General features: G+C 40.9%; 1 protein-coding gene across 1 annotated transcript in view; it reads right to left on the bottom strand.

Annotated features, from left to right (window-relative positions):
• The window catches only part of LOC145418411 (uncharacterized), a 151,945-nt gene that overhangs the window by 8,965 nt on the left and 115,504 nt on the right, over positions 1-27,476 (bottom strand). The window contains exon 2 of the mRNA XM_080286815.1: positions 5,096-5,302. Coding sequence (XP_080142941.1) covers positions 5,096-5,302 — 207 coding nt within the window. The remainder of the gene's footprint in view (positions 1-5,095; positions 5,303-27,476) is intronic.

Below are 27,476 nucleotides of genomic sequence, written 5' to 3'. Positions count from 1 at the left end.
CCCACCTGCTGCTGACTCATACACGCTGACTCATCCAAACCCTCATGTCCTCTGTTCTTTATCCTCGAGTGAGATAATAACATAGTGAATAAGACCTCATATCATTTATAGTCAAGCGCTACCGTTAGTGAATCATTGCAATTACAGTTTTCGTTTTCGTTTTTTCTTTTCTATTTTAATTCCAAGGAGTGTGAGTCCAATATATTTTTTTTTTTTTTTTTTTTTCAGCAAGTTCAACATGTGACTGAGAACTACATACGATTTGCTCTTGAAACATAACACAGTTCTTCAATAATACCTGTAACATTAATAGTATACGTGCCATGGATTTATTTTAATCTTGCATAATCATTGTGCGTAATATTTTCTGAAGCACATCTCAATCGTATTAATTTTATCCATCGTGTGTGTTGCAAAATGTGAATATGTTTACAGTTATTTAAATCCCATTCGTACACTTGATACCAGCCTAAATCTGACTTCATTCTTTAAATTATCATGATTTTCCCAGTGTGTATCGAAAAATTACGTTCGGCAGTTGTTCATCCCCTTCACCACAGAAAGTCCTCCATAAAATTATTAGAATCGTCTAGAGGTAGCAAGATTTAAAGAAAAATGTAGAGTCAACTTACTAAAAGTGTTGAAACATCTTGCACTTATACATTTACATCTGTCAGCATGTCAAACTTTACTGCTTTCTTTCCACTTCAAGATGTCCCTAGTACACTCATATTTAATGTTTTTGCAAGTATCTTTAACCCTTTCAATCTGATGACGTATTCTGTATTTCAGTCTTACTGCTATCAGACACTTTAATTCAGATTAGGGGAGACTTTCCTGGCTGAAGAGGTTAGAGTCAGTCATCACTTACCCTCTCACAGCATGAGATATCCCTTCAACTGAGTAAACGTGTCTACAGGTAGGAAGAATAACCCAGTGGAAGGCCTCGCTGACATCAAAGGGTTAAAATGAAGACCTACTAAGACGTGTGGTTAAACTATGGTAGTGTGTAACCGGGTTCTGTAGTCGTGATTCAGAAATATTCGTATAGTGGAGGGACAGCTTTATAACTTAGCGCTCAGTGAAGCTTATCTGTCGGCTATAGAGATACTATGACCTTTTTACTCTAACTTGGCCTAAAATTGTCATCACTCCATCTTCAGTGGTAACGGTTGATAATTATGATGATGAAGTGCTATGGAAAGACTGTAGAACCATAGTACTGTCTTATGCTGCCAATGAACATCAAATTGGACTATAAAAGGACGAACATTTGGGCCAAGTTAAGGTAAAAACTGTATAACTGGTTAATTGTCAGGGCTCAGACTAAAAAAAAAAAAAAAAAAAAAAAAAAAAAATCCTTTTCAGGTTACACTATGATAGTTTCTATTCTCCTTTCACACTTTCCTGTAAAATGTCCACGCCAGTTTTTCTATACGGCGTGGTGTTCTTTCTGACTTTTTCCTGCCGGCTTCGGCTGGAGGGTTTGGAGGGCGGGGGAGAGCCTTCTTCTTTGCTATCCTTATCTCATTCTAGTAGTTCAGTTACTCTTCTAGGAGCTGCCTAGCATGGGCCAACCGGCCTACTGCAGTTATCCTCTCTTCTTATGTTCTTATGTTCTTATGTTCTTACTAACTTATAAGCCGGCATGTGCGAGGTATGGCTCAACCTTACCTTCAGATTACTATGATATGTTAAGTCTCTGCCGATGATGGGTGTCTTAAATAATTTATTCTTGCCACAGCAAAAACGTAATATTCTTACTACCGTCAAACGATTATATTCAACTTATTTCCAACCTCCCGTCGAATAAGGATTAATACAAAACTTTCAACTAACTCTCTGTCAACAGTAATAATATAAAATGTTTAATTCTTGCTATCGTTGGGTGGTTTTATTGTCATCTATGGGTGAATCAGCTCATGGCCTTTCGCATCTAACAGCGATGGAGCAACTGGGCATGGTGGAAGACTTGCCTAGAACCACTAAACTGAATTTTGAAACATATTGCGTCTTTATTTTAGCTTGTGCTGCTAGCGAGGGATGCCTTCATGTGGTGGCACCAATACAATCGAGCTGCTCCTTTGCCCAATATACAGACGCCATCAACTCCCTCCCTGTCTCTCAAAAGGAGGATGGTGAGCTGCATGAGGAGGACAGTTTTAGCCTGCAGTCTACGTGCTTCAAGCCCAGATGAGCCTGAGGTTGCGACTACTACTACTACTACTACTACTACTACTACTACTACTAATAATAATAATAATAATAATAATAATAATAATAATAATAAAAGAAGAAGAAGAAGAAGAAGAATAACACTAGGCTGAGATGTGAAGTAGAATATGTATAATAGATATGAGAGACGTCTGAAGGTTGGCAAGGTATTTATTGTTTATTGGTCACTTGATGTAAGGAAAAAATATCACATAGACCTTTACTCCGACAGCGATCAGACTTACGAACTAGATGATTATTTCATTGCAACTGAACAACAATGCAGCTAACAATGAAAACGAGTATCATGTGCTCCAGAATCACCATGCTATTAGAAAAAGGAAACAAATTGTGAACTTACGAAAGAAGAAATCAAAAAGCACCAAATCCAGCATAGACTGGTGTTGGTAGAGTTCTTTACACATTATAGTTAGGGAAGCCACAATTTATTTCCGAATGGGTATTACGAATTTCAGATGGAACACTCTAGTAAAATTTTCAGAAATAAGCTATCGTAATGATAAAAATACCATCTAGCAGAGAAAGCAAACAGGGCACAGTCTTGAACATGACCCAATAGTTAAACGAAGATCTAAACAGAGACTATAGAAATGCAACTCTGCTAAAGCGAATAACTATACGATGTTGTCATAGGATGGTGAAATGTCAGAGAGCAATAGAGCACTGAATGGTGAGATGGCAGACAGGATTAGAGCATAGAATGATGATGTGTCAGAGACGATTATATTTCTGCCGAGAAGGGAACAGGATGATCTGAGTGAAACAGCCGAGTTTTTTAGTTGTTAAAGTCTATCTATCTATCTATCTATAGCCCGACGCCCTAATCCCGCAAAGGGTGGCCGCAGACAAAACGCCTCCAAGTCACTCTGTCACCCACCATTTGACTCCCCTCCCCCCAACTCACCCCCCCTCCCTCATATACCTCTCAACTCCATCCCTCCACCTCATCCTCGGTCTACCCCTCCCTCTCCCTCCCTCCACCTCACCTACATACACCCTCTTAGTCAGTCTTTCATTCTCCATCCTCTCCACATGTCCAAACCACCTCAGTGTATTTCTCCTAATCTTTTCAACCACATCCACATCTACCCCACAACGTTCCTTCACTTCTTCATTCGTCAACCTGTCCCTCCATGTCACTCCACATGCTCCTCTCAAGTAACTCATTTCCACTGCTCTCACTCTTGACTTGTTCCCCTCTTGCAAGGTCCACGCCTCGCTTCCATACGTCAGGGTAGGGATCACAATACCATCATGCAGTGACTTCTTAACTTCCATACTCACCTCCCTATTTCTCATCACTGCTTTCAGTGTGCCAACAACCTTCCTTCCCTGCTGTACCCTTTCACGTACTTCATTCCCCAAAGTTCCATCCTTACTCATCACACTACCCAAGTACTTGAATGCACTCACATTCTCCATATCCTCACCATCCAACCTCACTGCACACTCTGTGACTTCATTCCTCTCAAACACCATAACTTTACTTTTGTTTACATTAACTTTCAGCTTCCTCCTCCTACACACTGTCCCAAATTCATTCACCAAACCTTGCAACTCCCATTCATCTTCACTCAACAATACTGTATCATCAGCAAACAGCAACACCGGAAGCTTCCAAATCTCACCCTCATTCATTAAGGCCACCCCCACATCCACTGCCCTACCTTGTACCTCCTTTACGACCCCATCCATATATATATTAAACAGCCAAGGAGACATTACACACCCCTGTTTCAGTCCCACATTGAGATCAAAGAACTCACTCAGCTCACCATCCACTCGCACCGTAGCCCTAGCTCCCTCGTACATACTCTTCACAGCACTCAACAATTTCCCCTCCACTCCATATATTCTTAATACCTTCCACATACCTTTCCTATCTATTCTGTCATAAGCTTTCTCCAAGTCCATGAAGGCAGCGTACACTTTCCTTCCCTTCTCTAGATACTTCTCCACTAAACATCTTAGAACAAATATCTGATCTACACACCCTTTTCCCTTCCTAAATCCCCCTTGTTCTTCTCCAACTAGCTCCTCTGTCATATGCCTAACCCTATCAATGAGTATTCTACCATATATTTTACCAGTCACACTAAGAAGGCAAAATACCCCTATGGTTACCACATACTTCTCTCTCCCCTTTTCCTTTGTACAGAGGAACAATTATACCTGATTTCCAGTCCTCTGGAACCCTTCCCTCTTCCCAAGCCAATCTACACAACTTCCATATCCACTCCACAACAATCTCACCCCCATACCTAAGCATTTCACCACACACTCCATCAATTCCTGGGGCCTTTCCCAGCTTAATCTTCTTCATCGCTTCCACTACTTCCGACCTACTGATCTCTTCCTCCCTCCTCTCATCTCTTCTTCTCCCAGCCATTCCCCAACCACTTATACTCACACTGCTCTCACTCTCTACATTCAACAAATCCTCAAAGTGTTAAAGTCATACTAGATAATTCCTTGCTCTAACTTACGGATCAGAAACCTAGAACATAACTCTGTATTAATGACAACTCAAGGGGAAGATGGTGAGTATGCTCTTAGTATGATAAATCTTGACCCATGTATACGTCAGTACGGTATATACTTTTACTCTCATGTACTCTTCCTGCTTGACCTTCAGCGACAATTTTCATTAGAGTCGGGGCTTGTTTTGAAATGTACATAAAGAATATGATGATGATGATGATAATAATAATAATAATAATAATAATAATAATAGTAAATGAATTAATAAATAAAATGAATAAAAATCAGGATGGTTAATGCCTGACAGACATTTTCAGTACGTGGAAATAAAATGATCCATGTGAGCAGTCCCCGGCCCTATCATATGAAGCCACTTTACCGTCAGATACTGTTTAGGTGTGTCGCCACCCATCCTCTCGCCGCATCCCGCAGCAGGTACCACTGCTGCAACTCTCCCCTGGGGCACCTCTTCCTGCTGGTTCTCCTGCTGATGCTCACCCCCATGTTGCTCCTCCACCCCAACAGTCTCCTCAATCTCACCTCTCACGGCCGCAGACTCGGCCATACACGTCTCGTCGCCACACTCCTGAAGGGCAGAAAGCAATCCGGTATTCTAATAAATAAGTAAATAAATAAATAAATAAATAGGATGTAAAGCTCAATAAGCCATTTTGCACAGCTGATCACTAGTTGGCTAATAGGAAAATATATCCAGTTGGTTACCATTACATTAACAACTCAGCATGATCAGAGTATAGGTAACATCCTTATGCGTTCTCTTTCTCTGATCATATTTCCCTTTGAATAGTATATTAATAGTTATATTCATTTTCAGAAGGCAAACAAATTTAGCTATAAGTGAAGTCTGCGGGCTACTCAGTTAACGCCGTCGCTCAAATTTTGCGTTGCATATCCTCCGTGGACTGTAAGATACTCGAGTTTATCATGGCCAGAGAGGTTCCCATTTTCATTGATTTTGATGTTGGATGGTCAGGTCACAGAGTAATGTTAATATTTTCACGAAGAAAATTTGAACTGTTGTTGCGAGTCACAACGAAGGAAGAATATGCAGAGCTGTTAGTTCATCTCTTCATTACCGTATATTATCGACATGGTACTTTATGAAGAGGCACAATTTTATACAGGTATAGGTTACACTGTTGCAATTTATGTGTAAACGTCTGTATATTAAGGAATCTGCCTGCTCTGAATATGATTTTCTAATTATCGTGTATAAAAATAAGTCAGTTCAAATATCCTTTTCAGAGCTAAGGAAGGCCCTGTGCTTGGGTGCCGTAGATCATACTATTACAGAGAGACCACTTCAGCTTCCCAACAGCATTTTACTCTCTGTATCTCATCTAATCCTCTATTTTCCTTTCAGGAGAGCACGACCGTAGAGCTAGGCTTCTTAATCCTGACATTTAAGGCGAAAATGATCAGTCGCTCTTCCTTAAGTCGCATTATGTGAGCAATAAACTTCAATTTTTAAGTTTCCAGCCAACGAAGTAAACGGTTTCCTGGGATAAAAGAAGCCATTTATCTTTCAAGCCAGTGTAGAGACACCTGAAGGTAGCATACGCCTGCTGAGTGATAAAAGGTAAAAAATCGTCACCTTTTGTCGCTTACGATGTTAATTATAAACTTTTACCAAATAATTACACCAGTCTAGTCCTCTGTACCACCTCTCTTAAGTCATATCTGCAGTCTCTCTCTCTCTCTCTCTCTCTCTCTCTCTCTCTCTCTCTCTCTCTCTCTCATGCATGTCATAGTTTCTGCTCATCCTCTACCCTTTCCCCTATCTGGAAGGAGAACGTAGCAAAGAATTCACACAGATCAAAGCCCCGTTATTCTGTGTTAAGGTGATAGAAGCTGTTAAACTACAAGAGAAGCATTTGGCGATGGCACTGTTACTCTAGCAAAATGGAGTATTCAAACTATATTCGTTTCACCTTAACTTGGCCCAGAATTTCTTCCTTTTGTAGCCTTTTTCATGAAGCTCACTCGCAGAACAGGACAATAATACGGCCCTACACCTTTTCATAAGACTTCTTCATTACTAGTGTTATTTTCCAGTGTTAATTTATTGCCAAAACTCAGCATTCAGGATGGACATATGGAAATTATATGCAAAGTTTGAGTAAAGCAAGTATACCAACTAAAGGTCTTTTCTAGGTGTGAAGACCCTGGCTAAGACTTCGATCAAGTAGAGGTAAGAGGAGATGAGAGCACGACCATACCATTCCTTTGTTCCCTTCTAGTAACGTCCCTCCTACATCTACCGTAACTAATTCCTCTTGCATTATTATATCTTGATTCCCTTCTTTTAATATCTCTCTTACGTCTACCTTGATCACTTCCTCTTGCATTATCTTCCTAACAATCTCCTGTTTAATTCAAGTCACTGGATGACCTGGCTCTTATTCCTTTTTAACTCTCTCTCTCTCTCTCTCTCTCTCTCTCTCTCTCTCTCTCTCTCTCTCTCTCTCTCTCTCTCTCTCTCTCTCTCTCTTTTTCCTTCTTACACTGTTCTACTGCCTTTCCTTACCCTCTTTGTCTGTGCCTGTCCGGCCGTCTGTTTGTCTGTCTTTCTGCCTGTTAGTGTGTTTGCTTATCTGGCCGTTTTGTCTATCTGTCTGTTTTGTCAGTCTGTCTGTCTTTTATTGTTTGTGTGTTTGCCTGTCTGTTCATCTGTGCCTATCTGTATTCTCTCTCTCTCTTTCTCTCTCTCTCTCTCTCTCTCTCTCTCTCTCTCTCTCTCTCTCCCACCCCTTCCCCATGCTCCATCTCCCCTCATCCTGCCACCTTCCCTCTTCTCCTCTTCTTTCACACCTCTTAGCCCCTTCTTTCACTACTCCTCTTCCCTGCCTCCCTTCCTTCGTTTCACATTCCTTTCTCTCATCTCACCTTCCCCCTCTTTCTTCCCACGTTTCACCCCTGCCTCTCATCCCCCTTTCTCGTCTTCCTCTCTCACCCCTCTCCATTTGTCCCATCCTCACTCTAATTCACCCCCTTTCTCTCACCCTTTCCCTTACCCCTCTCTCACTCTCCTCCCCCCTTTCCATGCCCTCTCTCCCCTTCTTCGATTTCTCCCATCTCGTTTCAACCACCCCTTTCTCTTCCCTACCTCTTACCTGTTCTTCTTCTCCCAGCCTTCTCCTACCCCCCCTACCCCTCCCCCCGGCAACACCTGGCTGGCAGCGGTTCACCTGTGCGTCACCTGAACCCGTGGGACCCACAGACACCTGACTCCCTCCTCACCTCCACCCTACCTGCCCCCCTCCCCACTTCCACCCCATCTGACCCACGCAGAGAAAGCAACGTGAGGGAGCGAGGCGAGGCAGGGAAACAGGTAGGGCGGAACGGAGAACTGAATATAAATAAGAGTACAAAGGAGTACAAAGGAGTAAATAGGAGTACAAAGGCGAGCAAACAGCAGCATACCTAGTGATCCTTTCAAGGCTGTTGGTTAAAGTACAAGACAGATTATAACTATTAACTACCATAACTATGAAAAACAAGGATAGGAAAGCAGGAGGGCTCACAAATGACGATAGCTGGCGAAAGGGAGCAAGGACAAAATAATAATATATTCTGAGATGTGTTAGATATGGTTAGATGCAGCGAGGACAGTAAATGGGGAGAAACGGGGAACAGAACTTTAGGACATAAGAAGAAAGAATAACTGCGGAGATGAAGGGGAAGCAGGAAATATACAGATACAGTATCGTAAGACGTGGTAGATATATTTAGATGTAATGAAGGATAGACTAAGTAAGGCGGCAACCAGGAAGAGAACTGTAGGACTTAATAAGAGAGGATAACTGCAGACAGGAAGGGTAAGCAAGAAATGTTAAAGTATCTTGAGACATTATTGATATGATTAGATGCAGTGAAGGACAGAGAAAACAGCATAAGGGATGGCGATGTGAGGGAGGCAACTAGGACAGAACAGGGAACATGGCTGGGGAGAAGGATAGTTGATGAAATAAGAGAGAATATAAGAAAATATGGAGTAGGTCGGCTGGTCCATGTCAGACAGCCCCTGAATGATAAAGCAGTCTACAAAATTTAGAGTGATAACAAAGCAGAACGTATGGTTAAGTATGAGGAAGAATGGCGAGTAAGGTTTGATGAAAAATGGTAAGCTATGGAAAGGCAATGGATGGCGTAGTGAGCAGGAAAAGTATGTTAAGAAGTTATACAGTGTGGTCTGACATGGTGTGCGAAGGAAAAATATAGTGCAAGGAATGGAATGGTATGGTGGGTTGGCGAGAGAGGGCATGGTATGATGGAAAGAAGTGAGTGCGGGGAGGCAAAAAGTGGTGAGATACAGTTGTAATTACTGTTTGGTAAAGGAAGGGAAGGTAGTGACTAGCAAGGTATGGTGTATGGTGTGATGAAAGCGAGGTATGGTGAGAGGGAAAGGATACGATTAAAATGGGGACAGGAGGGTGAGAGGATGTGCACAAGAAAAGGAAAGGCTGGGTGAAAGGTGGTAAGATATCGTGTCGGTAAGGGGATGGTATAGTGAAAGAAGGCAAGGTGTAGTTAAGTGTCCCGCAGTAACAGTGGGCAAGACATGAAGAAAGAAGAAAAGATGTGTTGAATAAAAGGAGATATGATGAGAGGAGTTAAGAAGTACCAGTAAGCAAAATATAGTGAAGAAAGGTATAGTGCAAAGTAAGATATGTTATGGTGTGAGAGAAAGCATGATTCGATGTAACGAGGAGCATGGCATGGAAGAGAAGGAAAAGCATGTTGAGAAGTGATAAGATATGGTAAGGTATGGCTAAGGAAGGGAAGGTGTAATGACAAGAATGATATGATATGCTGAAAGAAAGTAAAGTAAGGTTAAAGAATAGATGATAGGGTGAAACAAAGTACAGGAGGGTGGGCTGGAGGGGGAAGGGAGGTACCGTATAAAAATGGAAAACTATTAATGACTGGAAACATACAGCTGTAAATTATGGTGTTGGAAGGGACGGTATAGTGACAAGAATGATATGACATGGTGAGAGAAGAAAGGTATGAAGTGAGGAGCTTGGGTCACTGGTATGGCACTGTAAGATATGGTGTACTATGGTGAGAGAAAAGTATGGTATGGTCGCTTGGTGGGAAACAGAAAGTATCGTGAGTACAGAACACATAATATTGCTAGAGCGTGTAAGTTATCGTAAAGAGGAATTCTTATTCTCGCACGGTTGTCTTCCATTCTACTAAATCTTATGCCAGATAATCGTATTTATCAGAATCATAGGACTCACAGAATGTTAATACTAGTACCAATAGTCATTTCATCGTCGGGACACCTATAGTATTCCACTGCAGTTAACGCAAAACGATTTTTTTTTTTGGCTGAGAGTAAATCACAAAAGCCTGAGTGACCCCCCCTCCCACAAAAAAAAAAAATAAAAATAAAAAGGACGAGACATGAGTTAAGGAGAATGAGGGATATCTACAGTCGATAGTGTATTAGCCTCTTCAGTTCAAAGACGTCATTTTTAGAGTTTGTCGTAGCTAAGGTCAAATTATTTTATACAACTTATGAAGTCTCACTATACTCGATTCACCTTACCTTGATCTAAAATTGTCATCTCTCCTTATTGAATATTGAGCAGTAACATTAACACTAGAATACGCTTCTAGTCACCAAGAAGTGTTATGAAAAAGAATGCAGAGCCGTACCTTTATCTTTACCATCGAGCTACGAGAACTAAGCTGCCAAAAGACGAAAAGCTGGGCCAAGTTAGAATGGATGAACTACAGTGACAGGGTAAGTAAGGCTGTATATAACCCCTCCAGTTTGAACAGTCTATCCAAGGCTAAAATAAAATCACTAGAGAATAGCAAGAAAAAAACAAATTATGACCTCCACGAAATTAGGGGTTAAATACGGGGTCACGTGCAACATAAACTGTCAGAACATCTGTACTATAATAGGCCTACCAATAGGAAAATGCCAAACTCAACATAGTAAAAGATTATAGTATTCGATCTATGCTCATTTCTGTATGAATATATTGGGTAACTGAGGCAACGATTAAGCTCCCCAGCTTTATTGTCCCCTGTCAAATATATTCAGTACCTAAACTACTGTATATATAGTCCGATGTCCTGTCTTTTCATGCCACCTCTAGAAGGTGTAATATAGTTTACCAGAGACTATTCTAACTATGGTGATTTGATATAATATTCACTAACCTAATCATTACAAAACATCTCACCTAAGGATGGATTTACATTTGGCGAACGAACGTGAATAAATACTGCCAAACAAGTAGGTATGAACGTTCGCGCCTATGACTGGATACCATCGTGAACATTCGTTCATGTCCCGGATCCCCCTCAGTAGAAGTAGGCCTATCATCCCCATAGCAATCACATATATATATTAGAATGTCAAGGGAAGAGAAGATTGTTGCATGTGCAGGAATTATTGTCATCAATGGTCAATCGAAGCAAAACATGATGTTCCGAGACCCATGCGAACATTCATACAAGTTCATTCAGGTTCGATTATTCACACCAGATCGGCTGCGCATATCACTGCCTACATTCACTAGTGTTTGTTCACGTTCGTTCGCCAGTGTCCAAGATTCCTTCGCCAAGTGTAATTCCATAAAAAATAAATAAAATCGTCGTCTGGCAGCAGGCTAAAATAAAACATGTCACTTGATTCGAGGAGTTAAAGGTTCATGAAGCACTTACAGACATGAAGCAATTCCCAACAGTGGTGGTGATGTGTGTCGTTAATATAAATATCTGTATAAATGGGGGCTTAGGATCATAAGGTCAATGTAGTTAAGGTTATTTTAATAGAATGATGCAGTTTTCCTCTATTCTTGGTACTTACATGCAATTTCATTCAGCTTATGAGATTTTCCAACAGGAGGAGTTAGGTGTATCCTCCATTATCTCATTCGCTACTGGGGTGCGCTCCTAAACTGATTATCATCTCGAGGTAGTAAGAAAAAATAATGACACACTGTAAGATAATCAAGAGTAGGGACTTAGGGTACAGTGTATTTCACTTTCCGGTATATTAGCTATATGTTCACATTAAACTGTCCAGTAATATGCTATAAATAATTCGCTTTACTCACCCGCCTATTCGAATCTGCTTCGAATTCCTTAGACAGAAGTACGGACGTTTAGCAGGCAGTTTGAGATATACCTCGGTGGATGGCGGACACATTCTCGGGCCGGTGAGACTCTTGGAAAAAGTCTGTATTCCTCTTATCCCTAGTCATCCTAAAGTATAACTGAGTGCTTGGAATTGCTTTTTGTGATTGAAGAGGAAAATTTTGGACTCCCAAACTCGATTACTTGCTTTAATGACCCTTGGTGCAGTCACGACGTTAATGATAAAGGATAATATTCACGAGCATTTGGTATCTGTGGTGTGTGATCAAGCTGCCCATCATTTTCGAAGCATGGTGAAGAAATACACTACAAACAGTGGAGGAATGGTGCTTCACTTCATTTTATCAACACGATCATTTTCCTTCACCGTACTACAGAACAAGTGCCCAGTGACTGTAAAAACGAGCACTAAGGGTTAGATATTGCCTTCTTTAACCTTTTCACTTCAAAAGATCTCCCCTAAATTTAAATAATATAATTCTGTAGCAGTAAGTCTAAAATTTAAAAATACTGATCGGGCAGAATGAGTTTGAGAAGGCGTGAGCACCTTGTTAATTTTTGACTTTTATTTTATGGAACACTTGTACTTGTTAGACGTAATCACTCAGTATCCAGCATTACATAGTGCAGTTAGCAATGATGTAGAATCAAACATAACAATGGAGCGGAAGGAGGTTTGCTTACACCTCGCAGTCCCAGTTCTACTAATACTGCATTTTAAGATAAGAATACCATGGTGAGTGATAATATTAGTGCTTATACCGAAAGACAAGAATATACAGAAAAGACCTTGTGAATAAAGAAAAATAATTAACCATCGAATGGTCGCATCTTCTCGAGTGTTTGAACTTTGAATCCAGCTAACACCAGACGACTTTACACAGCTAAAAGTGAGTCACAGGAACCTGGAAATGTTAAAGCTGTGTTTTCATTAACCCTCTCATGACTGGGGTAACACTAGCATACTATAAGCTAATGGAGGTTTATTCCAATTAGCTCGAGAGTGAGTAAAGGAGGCTGATAGTGTAAAGTGATAAGTTCCATACAGAAATACGACTACAATACACAGGGACAACAACAGCCAAGGTCCGGAGCTTCGCCCTCAGAGTGAGTACCCACATACAGTCGTTTTCTTCAATATAAGGATGTCTTTTTTTTTTTTTTCTCTTCCGTTTCGTTACTGTGTTATCCATCTTAGGAGATCCTCCCCTCACAGTGAAGGGACTAACGGCGAGCATGGTTTATCCCTTGATTTAAATGAGTAACTTGAGCGTTAGTAAAATGAAAGATAAATATTTGGCTTAGTTGTTCAGCTTTACTTGTCATGTTTTTTTTTTATTAACAAACTTGATCCAGCAAGACCAAGCATAACCGTGAATGCCACATATTTTTTCTATGTTTACCATGGGGCTGAATTACTGTCATGGTTAAGATTAGTATATGCGGTGAAGTCATCAAGGTTTGCCTCGTGTGCTATCTATGAATTTGGCTGCACAACAAACCTTTAAAATTTTCTTAGATAAAAGGACGATCTGAAAATATAAAGCTCTCCTTATTTAAAGAAAAAAAAAAAAGAAAATGCCTTATAACTTCCTTTTTCAGACATAATCTGATTATGAAGTAATATGCATAGACTAAGCCTAATTTACCCGTGAAAGCAACAGTCATCAATACTAACATAAGTATCATATTAGTTACTTACACAGAATTTTGTTGTCATAAAGAATTACACCATGATGGAACATATTCAATGACAAACTCCCAGCATTTGTGAAAGGGGCTTCTCTTAAATTTATTGAAAGACCACCGTATTGAAGGGACTAACAACCATTGACAAGCTGATAGGAGACAGGGTAGTTTGTTGATGAAGGTACTTTTACTTAAAATGAGTGTGTTAGAATCCGTATGTGTAATTAGGTGATCAGTTTTAGACAATATTAGTGTCTTCATTTATTTATAGTTAAGGATTAAGGTAGCTATAAGACAGAATATCGATGTCCAGTTAACAGTGGCTATTTACTAGCACATTTACATCCCATAATGAGCTTATTCTAACCTGAAGACCCATGACCCCCTTTTCAGCTTAATGACGTAGTGTAATCAGACTGAAAGGGCGGTTTCAAAACTGGCCAATGTTTTCTTTTTATTTTTTCCCTTATAACTGATCTCACAGAATTTTATGCAGCCACAGTATTTGCCATTAATGTTGTGGGAGTGACCCAAATTGGTCAGGTAAAAAACATACTGTATAGTTACATGAAAGTTTATAAGAAAAGCAGTTTGGGGAGGTGTGATGAAATTTCAGACAATAATGCACCCACGGTCATTTTCTCTCAGATGTCTAACACACACACACACACACACACACACACACACACACACACACACACACACACACACACACACACACACAACACAACACACACACACACACACACACACACACACACACACACACACACACACAACACACACATACAAAAACAAACGTGCACACAGGCACATGCGCATGCACACACACGCAACCACCCTTGCTCTCTCACGTCCACAGCCACTTTTTTTTCCTGCTTCTTCTTGCAGTGACAGTGTCAAATGAGTCGATATCTGCATCCATCTTGTCTGTTGTGAGTCGGCATCTGCTGTTGACGAATAACGTATACTAACAACTCCGGCTGTAGGACCAAACTCAGTCACATGTCAGGAAAGTTTGTTTGTTTTTTAAGTCAGTATCTTCATATTTTATTATACCCATGTGGAAAAACTTCAAAATGCGTCCGCGCTTCTTTTTAACTGAAATATGTAATGGTGCTTAATATATCATCGGATGCACAGAATTCGAACAGCAATATCTATGTCTATTGCCAGACGCCTTAATCCCGCAAGGGGTGGCCACAAACAAATCGCCTCCATGTCGCCCTGTCCCCCGCCATTTCACTGCCCTGCTCCCAGCTAACCTCCCCCCCTCTCTCATATACCCTCTCCTCTCCATCCCTCCATCTCATTCTTGGTCTCCCCCTCCCTCTCATTCACATACACTCTCCTCGTCAGTCTCTCGCTCTCCATCCTCTCCACATGGCCAAACCACCACAGTGTGTTTCTCATACCTCTTTCTATCACATCCACACGTGTGTGTGTGTGTGTGTGTGTGTGTGTGTGTGTGTGTGTGTGTGTGTGTGTGTGTGTGTGTGTGTGTGTGTGTGTGTGTGTGTGTGTGTGTGTGTGTGTGTGTGTGTGTCTTTTCTGCGTTAAAGTTTGCTTGTTACCCCTTCACCCCAGTATTTTTTTCATATTCTAGTTACTTTCATATGGTTTTTTTTTCAGCGCTGGAGAAACTGTCCGATACAGAAGGACTGGAGACAAATTACATTATATTATTCAGTACGAAATGTCTTCCTCAGGCTGAATAAAATTGTCCAGAGGGAGCAAGGTATAACAACAAAGGGAGTGCAGTGGAAAGCATACAGCAACAGATCCATTGGTCCTTTCGTGGTTGTCTGGTATAGGGAAGGTTTTAACTAATAAAACTATTCTACCAGTAAAGGACACGGATAGAAAAGCAGGAAGGCTAAAAAAACCATAGCTGGAATATAAGGGTCAAGCTATGTTTAAATGTCCTTTTCTCTCTCTCTCTCTCTCTTGCTCGCTCGCTCGCTCGCTCGCTCGCTCCTTCATCTTTAAAGCCTCCTCTGACTTGTTGGATCGTAAAACTGATGGATAAAGGAAAGTGATCTTAATATACCACAGAAATAAACAATAAAGGTCCGTTTACACACACACACACATACACACACACACACACACACACACACACACACACACACACACACGCAGAAATATTTGTACAAGTTCGTTGCGTATATCACCACACCACACCACACCTCACCACACCACTCCTCACCACACCACTCCTCACCACACCACTCCTCACCACACCACACCACTCTTCACCTCACCACACCACTCCACACCACACACACACACACACACACGGCATCGTCGGAGGTAGACGTCCGTTACCGGCGCTCCATACCAGACCAACACGGCCAGAGGCATTACCTAAATTAGTATCTTTGAATGAGTCAAGCTCTGTACGAGGTTAGACTAAATGATTTTTCATTATTAAAAGGAAAAGAAATAATAAGTTTAAATAAGACCGGTTCAAACAGAACATAGAACCATGATGCGTTGAGTCAGCTGGGTTTGTTTATACTACAGCAACACGGGGAAAGTGTGCATACTCTGTAAGTACATACTCTGTTCATTTAGTATTACAAAATGGATACATACTTCAGTAAAACAAATTTGGAAAAGAAAAGGGATAAAAGTAAAAAGCAAAATGATGATTTCTACCAAGAACTGGTTGAAGTGGAGACTCACAATAGACTGATTGAACGTGTACACAAACTAGAAATGGCATTCAAAAATGAAATGGATGAAATAAAGAAGCAAATGCACTTGCAAAAGGAAGAGATAGAAAAACTAGGAAGGGAGGCCAATAAGAAAGACACAACCATCAGTGAACTAACAGTGGAAATGAGTACGCTTAGGAAGAAAGTGAGTGAAATGGGAAGTACAGTAGTCAATCACGAGAGTGTTATGGAAGAGTTAAAAAATGACACAGAGACAATTAGACAAGCAAGCAGTCTTATGGACCAGAGCAGTGATATTGAGGAGAAGATAACACACGTGAATGAAGCTGTGCAAAGCTACAAAAATGATGTAGAAACCACGTATGCTGAAATGGTGAAAGTAAAGAAAGACTTAGAAACAAGGGTGGAGGAAAAAACCATTAAAAAGGAAGTGAAAAGAATAATCCAAAACAATCCAAAGTTAGTCAGAATTCAGTAGAAATAAATAAATCAATAGTAATCACTGGTATAGAAGAGGAAGAAATTAAAAACAACATCACTAGAGACAAAAAGGAGATGGCAAATGTAATGAGCTTACTGAATGAAGTATCAGAGGAAATCTGTAGTAAAGACATAGAGGAACACAAAAGGTTAGGGAAATACGAGAAAAGCAAGACCAGACCTCTAAAGGTGACTTTCCAGAGTGTAAACACTGTGGAAGAGATACTAAAAAATGCAAAGAATCTTATGGAAAAAGAGTTCAAAAATGTATGGATAAAAAGATGCCTAACACAAGAGGAACTGGAATTACTGAAAGAGAAAAGGGAGGAAGCAAAAACAAAAAATGAGGGAAGATCAGAAGAGGAGAAGAAGAAACTTTTTTACAAAGTAATAGGATTGCAGGTACGAAAGTGGTACACAAACAGGATGGAAGAAAAAGGAGGAAGTTAGTAGAACCATGTCATGGCAAGTATATAAACAAGATGATAAAGTTGATGTACTCAAATGTGGATGGAATGATATCTAAATTACTAGAGATGAATAATTATGTCAGAGAAAATGAACCACAAATAATATGCCTAACTGAGACAAAATTAACACCAAGGATATCCAATGACATACTAAACTTAGAGGAATACAATATATGGAGAAGAGACAGAAATTTAAAAAAAGGAGGAGGAATTATAATATTAACGAAGAAAAATCTAAAAGTCAAGGAAATAAACCTAGATATACCATCGCAAGTAGAAATGATTGCAGTAGAGATCGACACATCTGAAGGTAAAGTAATTGTAGCCAATTTGTACATGCCACCCAGATCATATGAGGACCTGGCAGAGAGTACAATTCAGAGTATAAGATCCTTGCTACATAAAATGGAAGAGAAATCGGAAAGAATTATACTAACTGGGGACTTCAATACAAATATAAATTGGAATACTCTAGATATAAATAGCCAAGAAAGCTGTTGGGACCAAAAGCTCCTGGATCTCGTACAAGAGTTTTTCTTAACGCAACATGTGAGGGAAACCACAAGAAAAAGAGGACTTGATGTACCTTCAGTGCTAGATCTAATATTTACTAGGCAAGAAAATGACATTGACAGTTTAATATAGCACCCTCCACTCGGCAAAAGCGATCATGCAGTACTAAATTATAACTTCAGGATAGCATATGACATAGTAAACAGCAATGACAGTTACAAAAAGAGCCTAAACTATAAAAAGGGAAATTATCAAGACCTAAAGAAGTATTTCTTAGAAGTTGATTGGGAAAATGAGCTTAGAGGACAAGATCTAAATGTTGTATATAAAAAATTTTGTGAATTTTATGAAATAGGAGTCCAGAAGTACATCCCACAGCACAAAGAAGCAGATAAGAAAATACAGAAATGGTTCAATACAGAATGTAAAAAATCAAAAGAAAGAAGAGATTTGTTGTGGAATAGATACAGAAGACACAATAGTGAAAGGGCGTATAATAATTACAAACAGGCAAGAAACTACTATACAAGAATAAGGAGGGAAGCCCAAAAACAGTTTGAAGAGGATATAATAAATAAAAGTAGTGATCAACCAAAGCTGTTTTACAGCTATATCAGAAGCAAAACCAAAGTAAAAGATATAATACAATCCATTACAGACGAGGGAATCACTTATACACAAGAGAAAGATATTTGTGAAGCACTAAATAAGAATTTCCAATTAGTTTTTACAGAAGAAAAAAATTTTGAGAGGGACTATGTGGAACACGCATGTCCACACATACTACCAGATATACAAATAGCAGAAAAAGTAATACAGGAGGAGTTAAGTAGATTAGACAGAGGAAAAGCAAGTGGTCCTGATGAAATTTTATGTTGGGTGTTACAAGAATGTGCAAAGGAGTTAAGTAAACCATTATTTTTAATTTTCAAGAAATCCTTGAGTCAAGGGAAACTACCTGATATCTGGAAAAAAGCAAATATAGTCCCCTTATTCAAGAAAGGAAATAGACAAAATCCTCTCAACTACCGACCAGTATCACTGACCAGTGTTGTAAGCAAGGTATTAGAAAAACTTATAAGAAAAGCTTGGGTAAATCATCTAGAAGAACACAGTATGATAACAGAAAGACAGTTTGGTTTCAGAAAAGGAAAATCATGTGTTACTAATTTGTTGAGCTACTATGACAGAGTAACAAACACAATACAGGAAAGTGAAGGATGGGTGGACAGTATCTATTTAGATTTCAAGAAAGCTTTTGACACAGTACCACACCAAAGACTTTTATGGAAGCTGTACCATCAAGGAGGAATTCGAGGCAAACTGTTTTGTTGGATGCAAGACTTTCTCATAAAAAGAGAAATGAGGACAGTACTAAGAGGAAACTACTCATCATGGAAAGAAGTGACTAGTGGAGTACCACAGGGTTCGGTGCTGGTACCAATCATGTTTTTAGTGTACATAAATGATATAAACAGTAACACTGGAAATGAGAGCTATCTGAATATGTTTGCAGATGATGCAAAAATACAAAGGAGAATTACTAGCACAGACTCTTGTAGGGAGCTAGAAGAAGAATTAAATAAACTTCATGAATGGAGTAGTACATGGCAAATGGAATTCAATGTGGACAAGTGTCATGTAATCAAGTTTGGTAAAAGTGGAAAAAGACCTGATTGGGATTATAAGTTAGGAAATAAAACCCTATACACATCAGAAAGAGAGAAAGACCTAGGTGTGATTATCAATAACAGACTATCTCCGGCTGACCACATCAGCGAGAAGGTACGGAACATGTATACACTGCTTGCAAATATGAGAATAGCATTCACATACATAAATGAAGACATGCTAAGAAGGATAATAACATCATTCATTAGACCAACCCTGGAATATGCATCAATAGTCTGGAGTCCTCATCTCAAAAAGTATATAGACAAGATTGAAAAAGTTCAAAGGGCCGCTACAAGATGGATACCAAGCTTAAGGGACCTAAGCTACGAAGAAATACTAAATAAACTGAATCTACCAACACTACAGGAGAGAAGGAAAAGAGGTGACATGATAATGCTATATAAGTGCATATCAGGAAAGGAGAAAATAGACATAAATGATAACTTAACATATGGAGAAGCATCAGCAAGAGGACACTGCAAAAAACTGCATAAGAAGAGAGGTGATAAAGACGTAAGGAAATTCAGTTTCCCAAACAGAGCAATTGATCAATGGAATGCACTACTGAATGAAATAGTGTGTGCCAAAACAATTCACAAATTTAAGGATATGTACGATAAATATGGTTTAAGACACGGGACAGTACGAGCTTGACTCATTCCTGTAAAGATACAATTAGGTAGGTAAGAACACACACACACACACACACACACACACACACACACACACACACACACACACACACACACACACACACACACACACACACACACACACACACACACACACACACACACACACACACACACACACACACACACACACACACACACACACACACACACACACACACACACACACACACACACACACACACACACACACACACACACACACACACACACACACACACACACACACACACACACACACACACACACACACACACACACACACACACACACACACACACACACACACACACACACACACACACACACACACACACACACACACACACACACACACACACACACACACACACACACACACACACACACACACACACACAGACACACACACACACACACACACACACACACACACACACACACACACACACACACACACACACACACACACACACACACACACACACACACACACACACACACACACACACACACACACACACACACACACACACACAAATTAATGTACAAGTTAGTTGCGTATATTTTCCTACGAATTATCAAGGAAAAATCTGTTACCATCACGCAGGAAGAGGTAAGCAAAGCATTCCAGATGTGGGAAGTTTATCATAGGTAGGAGAAGGGAAGTCTCCTATTTCCTTTCATCAATCTTTTCAGCGCGATAGAGAGCCAATTTCCTGACAGATTCCTCGATCAAGTTTCTCTCCTGACACATTTCCCACAATCTGAGTAGCCTGGTGGAGAGAGGGGGAAGGAGGGAGGTAGAGAGGGAAGGAAGAGGGAGAGAGGGGTGGAGAGAAGGGTGTAGGTAGGGAAGCAGAGATGTTTGGGGGCAGCAGGTGGGAGGAAGCTGAAAAATAATAAGCGGGATTGGAGGAAGGTGATCCGTTGTGAAGTTGAGAGCACAAGGGAAGGGAGTGTGAGAATGGCTAAGGGGAGGGCGAGAAGAGAGGTGTGAAGGGAAAGAGGGACTGTGGGAAAGGAGGAGGGAAGAAACCGGATTGAGAAGAAGGTTGAACTGGAAAGAGGGTGCGAGAGGAAAGGAATATTACTGAAAGCTGATCTAAAGGCAGCCATATCCACGTATCATAAACTAAGGGTCGTGTCATCAGAGACTTAAGTAAGATCTAAATGGAAGTAGTATCAGTTCATCAGATCTATCGCAAGATTTTTTTTTTTTTATGGATAAATTATAGAGAAACTAGTAAATATATATTTTTGACTTTCTACTCTGCACTGGTAAATCGGCAAAATTTTTCATTTCGTTGAAAATTCTCATCAGTGATGCTTTGAGTGCGAAGTTTTATTGCTGACAAATAGTTAAACTTTTTCTTTTTTTTATGCATCAGGCCCAAGACATAGGCTAGACAGTAGACTTCTCGAGGCTACGCAGTCCTTCCAGGGACAGGAAATGCACTGGTCCTGGTATGTAACCTTGTGAGTGGTGATATGTCAATGGGTCTTTTGAAGGTCTTTTATACTGTTTGCTTATCTCTGTATTACGTTGCAGTTTTGGCATGAAATTGAAATGCTCAAACTTTACCCTCATTCTGTAACTGACACCGAATGGTAGTTGAGTAAAATCATCAGGTGATATTAAGAAAGCTCCAGGATGTCGTTTGCCCGACAGGGTCTACCCCTTTGGAGGTTTTAGCCCTCAAGATAACCCCAGCTCAGCCTTTCCCTCTCCTTCCGTGACCCTCGTCTCGTGACACAGATGAGGCAGCCGAGCAGAGAAAGCTGCCCCACTCCTGGCCTCTCCACCACAATTACACCCATAATAACTCGGGGTACCAGGCCTCCTTTCATGACACCTGTGAAATCACCCAAAGGCGGAGGTTTGGATAATGAGAGTGAGTTGACCCGTTGTGACCCTGCCCGCTGACCATCTGACCCTCCCTTACCCCCAGGCACCCGCACCTGTCCTGCCAACACATAGGGTTGAGGGGGAAAGGTGGGGAGGGGGAATGGGAAAGGGGGTGCCGGAGAGAGGGAATGGGAGAGGGGGTAGCTGGAGGGGTGAATAAGGCAGGAAGTAAAATGTGTTAGGGACGGGACAAGGGGGTTAGATTACCACAAAAACTGCTCCAGGAAAGGAATTAAGACGAGAAGAAAAAAGCCTCAGCGGATTGATCTGTATAAGAAAGTAAAACAAGGGAAAAAATAACTTCTTTTTCACCTTTTGTGCTTCTCACTTTCACCGGATGGCTAATATTCGTTGGCTGAGAGAGGCTTGGTATGATGCGTCAGAAGAGAATGTGCCGGACATGCCTTAACTTGTAAAGTGTCACCACCCACACTATCTATGTCTGGCCTGAATTTATCTAGGTTGACCCAACCAACCGCAGTTTCCCAGGCGCCTTTGTTTGTCCACACTTGTGTTTGTGCAGCTGATGGGGTCGGCCATCGGAGATAGCCCTCTGCTCAATCCTTTTTTGGTGATAAATGGGACACCCTTGTCTGGGGATTCGACCAGCTCAGTTTACAAGGAGTGAGATGGAAGGCGGAGCCTGGTTGGTACAATTGACATATTTATGTCCCTAGATGTACAGTGCCTCAAGAAAGTATCCGTACTTAGGAGTAGATAGTTCTGAAATCATATGTTCACCTCAGGCGTGTTTCAGATCACATCGTTGGTTTTTCAGTTTGTTTCCCACATAGTTGTTCCGATACTTTTTTGAGGTACTGTACATATGTTTTAAAGCATTCCTTTCCTTTTTTAATGACTCTGACGTCACAATGGTAGAATAATCATCAGTGAGTACACACGTTCGTGTTCATGGTTCACAGTCTGTATATATTCATGTACTTGCTATGTCTGCCGACAAAGGTGGAGATTATGTATACATCTGTGTCTGTTTCTCTTTGTCTTTGTGGTGTGGACAATTTACCTAAAAAGTTTTTGGATTTCAATTAAACCTGGTGGATAGGTGGGTACTGGGTCGAGGAAGAGTTGATTAAATTTTGAGGAGGATCCAGATCCAAATGGAGGAATAAAGAATACATTTATTGGTGTCGGCGGAGGTATGCCTTCCCTGCGATTGTATAACGAGGGCAGACTAGGACCATTCAAATAATTACCACCTCCAAGGACGTTAGACGGAGGTTGATTTATATATCATAATATATATGTTGACGTTACTGGAGGTATGCGCTCTCTGCGTGCTTTCTAGTTCTAGCAGTGCTGCAGCTCTGCAAAATGGGTATAAACAAGGCGAGGGGGGAAGAGGGAAGAATACTTTAAAAGAACTGTCCCTACATATACAGTACATCAAACTGTTCTTTAATCTCAGGTCGATATGATCAGTTATGATCTCAAAGTGCCTCGAGTTGTTGGCATGGAGGAACTGCATACATACAGAAAATTATCATTAATAGTAGTTCTGGCCACAGGTTCATCTGAAGCGTGAACCTGGTGGACTGCAGGCTGAATTTATCCTGACCCTGCAATTCACCATCCTACTTATCGGGGATAGAGAAGTAGTCGAGGGAAGTTTGTATAACCAGACAGTTGGTTGACCTGGTTATATCGGTGCCACTACATGAGTGTGTCCCTCTTCTGCACCAAAATTATGTTTACTAAGCCGATACAACACTCGAACCAAAACTGTTATATGTTTTCACTAAATATTTCCTTTTTTGTGTATTTCATCGGATTAGTATATGGTACGTAAGTTCCTTTCATCTGACATCTGGTGAATGTATTATATTTTGAAGTCCTTTTCACAGTAGCTACATTTCACTGGGCACGACATTTGGTAGTTCGCTTACTTTGATGCATCCCCGGTTGCCAAGGTGAGACTGAGTTAGAAGGTTGATGATGATGATGATGATGATGATGATGATGACAGTACTTTGGCAAAACATAACTGATAACTAATATGTTTCTGGTCATCCATTTTTCATGATGATGATGATGATGATGATGACGATGATGATGATGATGATGACCATCAGTATTCCTACTTAAAAGGTGGAATTAGATAAGATCCTCCTCTTCCTCCGCATCATCATCATCATCATCATCATCATCATCATCATCACTCTAGCCCTATTTTTATTCATTCAGATTTACCACATTCCACACAGTTCTTTCAGAGTTCAGAACTATTTAGATACTTAAAAGAGACTAGTATATGAGGGAAAACAGTATTTCTTCTGTTTTTAGTTAACTTCTTCAATACAATCATGGTATTCTGATTTTTAATGCTTTTTTTTTTTTGGATACGGCTGGCTAATATCGGTTTGTACGTTATTTATCCAGAGTATAGTGATAAAGGAATGATTTATGTAACACAGAAGAGGAAAGCAAGGTGCAATAAGTGAAATAAATCGCTTAGAAAGAGGTGTAGAGGGCCTTCCTTATCGGTTTGTGCGCTATATATGCTGAGTATGATGATATTAGGATGATTTCAGTACCACAGAATAGGACTGCAAGGTGTGATAACAAAAATAAATCGCTCAAATTGGTGTTGGGGCGTTTCCTTAGCCTATCGGGGAGTTAGATATTGCGTCGTATCCTCGATGTTTAATGAAACTACCTAACACCTCTTCCTTACCGATTTATTTTTGGATATGGCTGGCTAATATCAGTTTGAACAATATTTATGCAGATTATAGTCATATTAGAAAGACATAGGTAACACAGAAGAGGACGGCAAGGTACAATATGTGAAGTAAATCGCTTAGGATGAGGTGTTAGGGCGTTTCCTTAGCCAATCGAGGGGTTAGATATTGGGTCGTATTCTCGATGTTTAATGAAACTACCTAACACCTCTTCCTTTCCGATTTATTTTTGGATACGGCTGGCTAATATCAGTTTGTACCATATTTATGCAGATAATGGTGATTTAGAATGACATAGGTAACACAGAAGAGGACGGCAAGGTGCAATATGTAAAGTAAATCGCTTAGGAAGAGGTGTTGGGGAGCTTCCTTGTTGGTTGGTACGTAATTTATGTAGAGTATGATGATATTAGAATGATTTAAGTACCGTACCACAGAATAGGACGGCAAGGTGTAGTAACCAAAATAAATCGCTTAGGAAGAGGTGCTGGGCAGCTTCCTTGGCGGTTTGAACGTTATTTATTCAGAGTATGATGATATTAGAATGATTTAAGTACCACAGAATAGGACGGCAAGGTGTAGTAACCAAAATAAATCGCTTTGGAAGAGGTGTTGGGAAGCTTCCAAATACCAAGAAGAAATCAATAAACGACTTCCTCAGGCTGAAAATTTAAGTACCTTGAAATTCTTGTTTTACACACCAAAGTAATTGTTGATACTTTTTCTTCCCTCCCACTATTAGGTTAGGCGAACCTCCCTCTCTACAGTCCACGCCTTGCACTGGGGTTCGCGGAATCGCGGGTGACCAAGGATGTGTGTGTGTGTGTGTGTGTGTGTGTGTGTGTGTGTGTGTGTGTGTGTGTGTGTGTGTGTGTGTGTGTGTGTGTGTGTGTGTGTGTGTGTGTGTGTGTGTGTGTGTGTGTGTGTGTGTGTGTGTGTGTGTGTGTGTGTGTGTGTGTGTGTGTGTGTGTGTGTGTGTGTGTGTGTGTGTGTGTGTGTGTGTGTGTGTGTGTGTGTGTGTGTGTGTGTGTGTGTGTGTGTGTGTGTGTGTGTGTGTGTGTGTGTGTGTGTGTGTGTGTGTGTGTGTGTGTGTGTGTGTGTGTGTGTGTGTGTGTGTGTGTGTGTGTGTGTGTGTGTGTGTGTGTGTGTGTGTGTGTGTGTGTGTGTGTGTGTGTGTGTGTGTGTGTGTGTGTGTGTGTGTGTGTGTGTGTGTGTGTGTGTGTGTGTGTGTGTGTGTGTGTGTGTGTGTGTGTGTGTGTGTGTGTGTGTGTGTGTGTGTGTGTGTGTGTGTGTGTGTGTGTGTGTGTGTGTGTGTGTGTGTGTGTGTGTGTGTGTGTGTGTGTGTGTGTGTGTGTGTGTGTGTGTGTGTGTGTGTGTGTGTGTGTGTGTGTGTGTGTGTGTGTGTGTGTGTGTGTGTGTGTGTGTGTGTGTGTGTGTGTGTGTGTGTGTGTGTGTGTGTGTGTGTGTGTGTGTGTGTGTGTGTGTGTGTGTGTGTGTGTGTGTGTGTGTGTGTGTGTGTGTGTGTGTGTGTGTGTGTGTGTGTGTGTGTGTGTGTGTGTGTGTGTGTGTGTGTGTGTGTGTGTGTGTGTGTGTGTGTGTGTGTGTGTGTGTGTGTGTGTGTGTGTGTGTGTGTGTGTGTGTGTGTGTGTGTGTGTGTGTGTGTGTGTGTGTGTGTGTGTGTGTGTGTGTGTGTGTGTGTGTGTGTGTGTGTGTGTGTGTGTGTGTGTGTGTGTGTGTGTGTGTGTGTGTGTGTGTGTGTGTGTGTGTGTGTGTGTGTGTGTGTGTGTGTGTGTGTGTGTGTGTGTGTGTGTGTGTGTGTGTGTGTGTGTGTGTGTGTGTGTGTGTGTGTGTGTGTGTGTGTGTGTGTGTGTGTGTGTGTGTGTGTGTGTGTGTGTGTGTGTGTGTGTGTGTGTGTGTGTGTGTGTGTGTGTGTGTGTGTGTGTGTGTGTGTGTGTGTGTGTGTGTGTGTGTGTGTGTGTGTGTGTGTGTGTGTGTGTGTGTGTGTGTGTGTGTGTGTGTGTGTGTGTGTGTGTGTGTGTGTGTGTGTGTGTGTGTGTGTGTGTGTGTGTGTGTGTGTGTGTGTACCAAGAAGAAATCAGTAAAAGACGTTCTTAAGCTGAAAAGTTAATGACGTTGAAATTCTTGTTTAACACACCAAAGTAATTGTTGATACTCTTTCTTCCCTCCCACTACTAGGTGTCAGGCGAACTCCTCTCACTACAGTCCACGCATTGCACTGGGGTTCGCGGGTGACCAAGGATGGATTTGTGTGTGTGTGTGTGTGTGTGTGTGTGTGTGTGTGTGTGTGTGTGTGTGTGTGCGCGTGTATGTAAGAATATTTAAAGGACGAGAAGCCACTCCTAAAGTGACTAGATTTATTTAGTGCAAGAATGTAAAATTAAGATTTCTGTCATCCTCTGAGAATAAGTGGAAAAAATTATTAATGAGGACTGTATTTAATGGCACTGTTCTTAACCCATAGGCCGGTATTCTTGCGGGTTAAGGAAGCTCCCAAACACCTCTTCCTAAGCGATTTATTTTGCTCATTATACCGTAGTGACTTCTTTTATCACCATAGTGTGCATAAATAAAGTACCTTACAAAAGTATACTAACCTATTATATCCCAGAGTGAATCGCTAAGGAACAGGTAACAGGGACCCTCCTTAATCGGCGCGAAATAGGCAATCCCTTAGCTGAATAAAATGGTATAACAAAGGAGAACAGTAAAAGTTGGAGTTTTTTTTTTCGTCTCCAGAGGATAAGCGTACCTTGTTATCAACCCTTAGACGACGAGTGTTAGCAGGAATAAGTAGCCAAGAAATGTAT

This window comes from Coenobita brevimanus, chromosome 114 (assembly GCF_032717465.1).
Source record: "Coenobita brevimanus isolate Jiangsu-jjx chromosome 114, ASM3271746v2, whole genome shotgun sequence".
Taxonomy (NCBI): Eukaryota; Metazoa; Arthropoda; class Malacostraca; order Decapoda; family Coenobitidae; genus Coenobita; species Coenobita brevimanus.
The sequence above is the reverse complement of the archived record's forward strand: the minus strand, read 5'-3'. Positions and strand labels throughout refer to the sequence as shown.